Source organism: Garra rufa, chromosome 18 (assembly GCF_049309525.1).
Source record: "Garra rufa chromosome 18, GarRuf1.0, whole genome shotgun sequence".
Classification (NCBI taxonomy): domain Eukaryota; kingdom Metazoa; phylum Chordata; class Actinopteri; order Cypriniformes; family Cyprinidae; genus Garra; species Garra rufa.
Genome location: NC_133378.1, coordinates 40587239 through 40595451, shown reverse-complemented (window position 1 = coordinate 40595451; position 8213 = coordinate 40587239). Strand labels below are relative to the sequence as shown.

Genomic DNA, 8213 nt, shown 5'->3' with positions numbered 1-8213 from the left:
AAATGTAATCTTTGCATTATGGTATTGAGATTTTGAAGGTTAAATGAACAAAAAAGCTAAACATTTTCTTTAAACAACAAATCATTTGTAAATATTTTGATCTTGAAGTCAAATTAGATGTTTACAATGAAAAGCGGTTATTTTGCAAAGGAAATCCGACTGATAGATGTACAATTGCCAGTATATTGTCTGTTACGTGATCCAAACTCCTGTGATTCAGACGGACAGCAAATCCAGACGCTTATCTAACAGCAGGGCAAAAGTCAAGGTTTGATGGCGCTCATCAACACTAAAATAAATTCCACTGCATTTTATACTCTCAAAAGCCTCATTTAAGCTCGTGTTTTCCGTTTCGCACTGTGTGAAAGTTTAGTGCTATTGTTCAGCAGCGACTTTAATGTCAGACAATGAGCTGAAGTCAGTGGGTGCAAATATGTAACACAATGAGGTTACAAAAGCATGTGTTTGAATGTTTATCACTCAAATCAGCTTACTTGCATAATGCATTAGCATGCATTTAATGCCGTGTCCACTGAAGCACATACAAATTATGTTTTTAGTGCATATTTAGTTTTTTTTTTTTTGGAGAAGCGGGTGCCGGAGTTTGTTGAAACATCTCCATACTTCCTTCCTTCAATTCACACAAGCCCTCCCTGGTGCTTTCCACAAAACACACGATACCCCGAATCACGTCCACACTCCCAGACCTACAACTTTGCAAATATCTTCTTCATTTCTTTCTTTACATCGAATTATAAGCATAACATTTACACAGGGACTAAACATGTCAGTGTTCGTCTCAACTCCTCTCGCAGAAGAAAACCGAGGCAGAAAACAAGTCTGAACATGAGATCTGGTGCAGTTCTGCTGGTCACTGAATGAACACAAAAATAAACCAAATTCTTCAAAGAAAAATGTGAAATCAGACTCATCATAAACCAGATTCTATGACAACTACATTAATAATTACAGTCAAACTGCCAAATGCAGAAAACATCCATCAGATAAACCTGCAATCACTATAAGCAAGTAAAAACAATAGTTTTACAATAAAATAAAATATACAGAAACCATATAAACACACGATGAAATTATTTCAGTATCATTGAGATATTAAATATATTATATATTTTATCATATCAAAAACAAGAATTCATATTATATATCATTTTATTAATATTTACCTTTTTTATAATTTCAGTTTCTTTCTGTTCATTTAATTAAAGCTTTAGGATTTTTGTTGTGTTTTTGTCATTTTTAATTTGTTTGATTTATGTTTATATTATTAATATTTACCTTTTTTATAATTTATTTTTTTTCCTGTTCATTTAATTAAAGCTTTCGGATTTTTGTTGTGTTTTTGTCATTTTGAATTTGTTTGTTTTATGTTTATATTATTAATATTTACCTTTTTTATCATTTCTTTTTTTCCTGTTCATTTAATTAAAGCTTTAGGATTTTTGTTGTGTTTTTGTCATTTTCAATTAGTTTGTTTTATGTTTATACTTGAAATGTCTATATTTAATTAATATATAAAAATATTGAATACTTTTATTTGATAACTAATAATTTTAGTAGCATTCATATGAACTTTAAAAAATATATATTTTTCATTAATTGTATAGCTTTCTGTTTTGTTACTTTTTTTCGGTTAATTGTAATTTGATTAAAGTTTAAGTAATTTTGTTGTTTGTTTTTGTTATTTTCATTCTTTTTAATCCCTCTATATAGTTTTTATTCATTTTTATTTAAGTTTTAGTTTTACGTATTTCAGTACATCAATTTAAACCAAATAAAAATGAGAAACTAGCTAGAGATCTGCGAAATGCGACTGAAAATTACTACGTGCGACTATGAAAAAATATTTATATTTCATATCTCATGAATGCTTGCATAAAGTGTAGAGAGAGTGTAAATAAGATATTGATTGTGCAGTATAAACAGCATTGTTGATTATAAAAGAGCTTTGTGATATCGCAAACTAAGATGAGTGACAGCTTTTAATAATTTTTAAGGGAGTTTGTAAATGAGATATTGATTTATTACAGCAGCTAAATAAACAAACAAGTTAGGAAGTTACTTACATTGTCTGACTATAACACTATTGCCTGATTTTGATCTATTTCGTGTTTTGTTTATGAATGAATGAGCGTTTTTAAACATCTAGTGAAATGATTCAATTTCCCATTTATAAAGACAGTCACTTGGGTTATTCCTGAATGAACCAGCCATTTGAATGAATCAAATAAATGATATGATTCAGAAATTAAATTAGTGTATTGCTCTTTTCAGTTATTTAAATCTTTAATATTCTGTATTCAAAAATGTTATATTTAAAACATTAATCTGAATTTATGAATTTGATTACACTCATGCCACCTCTGAGCCTCATTAAACATATGAAAAACTAAATTCTCCTGTATATCACTTTAAGGAGTCAAATATCACCTCGTAATGGGAAGGCTAATTTTTAATCAGATATTTTGATTATTATTTAGAATGTGCTCCTAACAAGAAATGTAAGCATAGGGCCCTTCATAAGATAAAATAAACAATGTACTTTTCAAGATGAAACAAAATTGTAAGGAGTACACTTTTTTCGTCAGAAATGTAATCAAGTAAAAGCACAAGTAGTCAGTTTAAATCGCACGTGAGTAGAGTACAAATCCCCCAAACTAATACATACAGTTCCTTGCAAAAGTGTTCATACCCCTTCATTTTTTCTTCACATTTTGTTTTGTTGCAGCATTATGTTAAACTGCTTTAAATTAGTTTTTCCCCACATCAATTTACACTCCATACACCATAATGATGACAAAGCAAAAACCAGATTTGCAAATTTTACAAATTTATTAAAAATAAAACACTGTACATTGCATAAGTATTCATACCCTAAACTCAGTACATAGTTGAAGCTCCTTTACAGCCTCAAGTCTTTTTGGGTCTGATGTGACAAGCTTTGCACATCTGCATTTGACAATTATCTGCCATTCTTTGCCTCACCTTTTCACCTCTCCATCTCTGTCAGCTTGGACATTTTCTAGAGTCCTAGTTGTTCCAATCGTCTTCCATTATGGATAATGCTTCTGTGAACCTTCAATGCAGCAGATTTGTTTCTGAACTCTTCCCTAGATCATTGCCTTAACGCACGTCTGTCACTGAGCTCTACAGGCAGTTATCTTGACCTCAGGACTTGGTTTTTGCTCTGAAATGCATTTTCAGCTGTTAGACCTTTTCTGAGAGGTGTGTGCCTTTCTAAATCAGACTCATTCAAATGAATTTGCCACAGTTTAACTCCACTCCAAGTGTTGTAACATCTAATATGAATGCTCCTGAGCTAAATTTCGAGTGTCCCGGAAAACGGTAACGGTATCTTTTCAGGGTTTTATTTCTAATAAATGTGCAAAGTTGTTACAAACCTGTTTTGTGCTTTGTCATTATGGTGTATGAGATGTAGATTGATGTGGGGGAAAAAAGTAATTTAAAGCAGTTTAACATAAGGTTGCAACATAACAAAATATACCAAAAAAAAAAGGAGTATGAATACTTTCGCAAGGCACTGTAAGTACAGTAATCAAGAAATATAACCTCTGTCCAAGGTGCTTTCAAAAATATCATGGGACATTTAAAAACCATGGGACATGAATACTGTGATCAAACAGCAATACATTGGTATGGCAAGCCGTTCAGGAAAAATTCATGTGTATTGTGTGAATATGGATTGGTTCACTGGTTGAATGTATGGTTTAATCACAAACGCATTTGTTCATAATACATTGGTATAACCAGACATGTGTTGGTTTAGATACATCGGTCTGATCACATGCACATGGGTTTGCTCCTGTATACGTTGGTTCGTTCAAGTAAACATTGGGCTTCTCAATAATGCAATGGTTTCCTCAACTATGCATTGGTTGAGATAAATCGGTTTCCTCAAGATACATTGGTTTGTAAGTATATTGTTTTCTTCAGGTATATTATGGTTTAGATTCATTGGTTAGCTCAAGTATACATTGGTTTAGATACATTGGTTTACTTAAGCTTATATTGTTTTTTTCAATTACATATTGGCTTAGATACATCGGTTTCCTCAACTGTGTATTGGTTATTATATATTGGTTTATTTAAGTATACATTGGTCTGTATATATTGGTTTCTTCAGGAATTATTTGGTTTGTGTATTTATATATTGGTTTATTCAAGTATATATTGGTTTAGATATACTGGTTTCCTGAACTATGTATTGGTTAGTATATATTGGTTTGTTCAAGTATATATTAGTCTAGATACATTGGGTTTCTCAACTATGTATTGGTTAGTATATATGGGTTTATTCAAGTATATATTGGTTTAGATATACTGGTTTCCTGAACTATGTATTGGTTAGTATATATTGGTTTGTTCAAGTATATATTGGTCTAGATACATTGGGTTTCTCAACTATGTATTGGTTAGTATATATGGGTTTATTCAAGTATATATTGGTTTAGATATACTGGTTTCCTGAACTATGTATTGGTTAGTATATATTGGTTTGTTCAAGTATATATTGGTCTAGATACATTGGGTTTCTCAACTATGTATTGGTTAGTATATATGGGTTTATTCAAGTATATATTGGTTTAGATACATCGGTTTAGACCAATCTACAGCTGAACAAACCAATGTATACTTGAGCTAACCAATGTATCTAAACCATAATATACCTGAAGAAAACAATATACTTACAAACCAATGTATCTTGAGGAAACAGATTTATCTCAACCAATACATAGTTGAGGAAACCAATGCATTATTGAGAAGCCCAATGATTACTTGAACGAACCAACGTATACAGGAGCAAACCCATGTGCATGTGATCAGACCGATGTATCTAAACCAGTACATGTCTGGTTATACCAATGTATCATGAACAAATGCAGTTCTGATTAAACCATACATTCAACCAGTGAACCAATCCATATTCACACAATACACATGAATTTTTTCCTGAGCGGCTTGCCATACATTTGACACCAAACCATTAAAAGTGTGACAGACTCACTCGAGCTCGATGAGGATGTTCTTCTTTGTGACTTTCCTCTTGCAGATGAAGCCGCTCTTCATCTTCACGCTGTAGTTGATGTTGTGGAAGCTCACGGTTGCTCCTCGTTTGGCCGATGGCGAGGACATGCTGGTGGACACTTTAGTCCTGGACACACTGTTGTCCACATCTCTGACTCTTTTCATCTGGACACCTGTGTCTGCCATCGCACCTGGAAACCCTGAGGAAACCCTGAAGAACAGCAAACCACCAGCTCTCAGTCAATCATTACATCAGGATACACATCTGACACCCATAAATTGAGGTTTAGACTTAATGAAAGACGTTTCAATCTGTTTACAGAATCTCAACAACTTTATTTTTTTCTTATAACGATGAACTATCCAACATGAAGTTCTTACGTAATTTCTAAACAAGTAATTACGTTGAACTGACTAAATGTGTAGTATCAGTTCAAAACAGCAGTCAGTATTTCGCAGCGAAAACGTTACAACTATAACATTTACCTGAACAATCGATTTTGTTTTTATCAGAAGATATGATACACATCAATTAATCTAGAGAAGACGTATTTACACTCACCTGAAGCAGAGGCGATCCGCGGCGCGGCCCCGTTTGTTTTATGTGAGGCGCGAGTGTGCGCGCGCGCGTGCGCGTTCGTGTGTGTTCAGTGAGGGGAGATAGCGTGTGTGTTTATGTGAAAGCGGTTTTGTAAGATACACGAGGCGCGTCACACGTGTTACGATAACAGTTCTGACTTTATGAAGCCTATGCACATCAACTTTATCAGCGTTTATACATTAAAACATAAAATATGATGTAATTACCATAATTCTACCATGATACCAGGTTTTGTGGCGCTGATATGACATTATGTTTTAACAAAATACATCTGGAGTTTTATGAAAAATACGTATTTTTATTTTTTTATAATTTATCAAGTCTTAAAATTCTATTCTGAAAAACTTGCCCTTTTAGACTTTTTGATTGCTTCCATTGTCCTCTTTGGATAAAAGCATCTCCTAAATGTTTAAATGGAAATGGAAAATACCATCAAATTAAGTCATCATTTGAATCTATTGATAAAAGATGACAAGTTTTCTCAACTGATTTGGGACCTAAACAGAAAAGTTCAGGACAATAACCATGTATATATAATATCAATAATAGCCTTAGCATCATACAAATGATCCAAGTTGTTTGAAGGTCAAATGCAAAGAATTTGCTTAAATCTACAAAAAAAAAAAAAAAAAAAAAAAGTTTAGCTTAAGTAGTGAAAACGTCAAAGAAATTGTGACCAGTTTCAACATTCAACATACCAAGTCTTCATGTTAAGAAAAAGTTCACATCCTTCTGTTATATACTTCTGCATTTTTACAGCTTATGCACACACATCTATATTAACTACATAAATATCAAAAATACACTGTATGGGTCAAAATCATCAATTTTTCTTTTATGCTCAAAATCATTCAAATATTAAGCAAAGATCATGTTCCATTAAGATGTTTTGCACGTTTCTTACTGTAAATATATTCCAACTTAATTTATGATTAGTAATATGCATTGCTAAAAACTTCATTTGGACAACTTTAAAGGTGATTTTCTCAATATTTTGAATTTGTTTATTTTTTTCCACCATAAGATTCCTGACTTTAACCATACATCACTGGAAATCGTATTAATTCAGCTTTCAGATGATGTATACATCTCAATAAACATTAACTTCATTGTAATTATTAATACTGATCTTAAAACGTTAAAATAATTCCAATCAGAGAAATGACACAAGCCACACACTTTCTGAAACGGAGCATATTAAATAAAGTTACGACACAAAAAGCATTAAATTATAAAACAGCCCGTATTATGGCTCTTTCTACAGTTTTATTGTCCCTCTTGACAAGTTACACAACCGTTTGTTTGATGAATGCACGGCACCTGGACTCTGCCCACATATATAAACTTTATGAAACACACACACTAGAGGTGAAGACTGGGTTCACACAAAAAAAAACAAACAAAAAAAACAGACGGCTCAGATTAAGATCACTTTAGCTCTCTGCAAACAGACAATGATAGCTTAAACCACTTGATGGTACAGTGTCTCTCCTGTGTTTATATGAAGTAATTTTACTAGCTGGTTAGTCTGCCATTGTTTAGCTAAACACGCAAGCGACAGCGTCCTAGCAAGCAACCGTGTGTCTCTCTGTGTTTAGGTTTCAGATTCGAGCAAGCCCTTAGTTCTGTCTCTCTTTATCTGTTGCCACACACGCACACACACATAAGAAAGTCCTGCCCACATTCACGCACAAGGAAAAGAAGTGAAACTAAACTGTTTTTAGAGTCCCTTTAACACCGAGCTCCTTGTTCTTCATGCAAATGGAAAATGAGTAGGACTCACGCATGTGCTCAGTTTGCCTCCAGGACCAGCAGGAAAACAGCTGCCCTCGGTGTAAACAAAATTCCTCATGTAAGGGAGACCTGGAAGAATACGCAGCTCGGGTTGCACATCTGGAAAAATCGGAGGCTTCTGTTGCACATCTGGATGAATCAAGGGCTCAAGTTGTAGATCTGGACGAATCCAGTGCTTCTGTTGCCGATTCTGACAAATCTGTTGCTCGAGCTGCAGAGCAACTAAAGAGGAGAGGACTTCAGACGGAGCAAGCTGAGAATGTGGAGTTTGACTCCATACGTCTAGTGTGTGTTTGGTGTCTTATTGCGAAACTCACCTCATTTTGCACAGCAGACTGAACATGGGGAAAGCACACTCACTGGTGGACATCACTAGACAACTACGAAGGAAGATGTGCTCCCAACATCACAAGCTCCTGGAGGTTTACTGCTGCACTGACCGCCAGTGTTTCATGCTGGACACCAACCACAAAGGACAGCACATGGTCTTGGCCACTACTGAACGAGCAGAGAAACAGGTAAAGGTTGGTTTGAGTCTAATAAAGTTCTTAATATGCAATGGATAAGCTGTTTGTAAATAGCAGATGTTGCTCAAAAATGACTTTGCAAACTCAGAATCATTTTAATATGCTGAGCTGCTGCTCAAGAAACATTTACTCAAGAAACGATTAACTATCAATTAAAAAAAAAATATTGTGTTGTGTTCAATAGCAATCTGTAGTGAATATTTGAATATATTGAATATTTTTGCAAT

At 33.8% G+C, this 8213-nt stretch overlaps 1 protein-coding gene across 2 annotated transcripts in view; it reads right to left on the bottom strand.

The window, feature by feature from the left end:
- The window catches only part of LOC141290725 (broad substrate specificity ATP-binding cassette transporter ABCG2-like), a 28805-nt gene extending 21212 nt beyond the window's left edge, over positions 1-7593 (bottom strand). Inside the window, exons 1-2 of one of the 2 annotated variants that reach the window (XM_073822817.1) lie at positions 7449-7593; positions 5045-5275 (exon numbers count right to left, since the gene is read on the bottom strand). In XM_073822817.1, the coding sequence (XP_073678918.1) occupies positions 5045-5250 (206 nt within the window). In that variant the 5' untranslated portion in view covers positions 5251-5275; positions 7449-7593. Of the gene's footprint in view, positions 1-5044; positions 5276-5626; positions 5731-7448 lie in introns of those variants that run through there. The other variant, XM_073822816.1, reaches the window with a different exon arrangement.
- Positions 7594-8213: the final 620 nt, after the last annotated feature.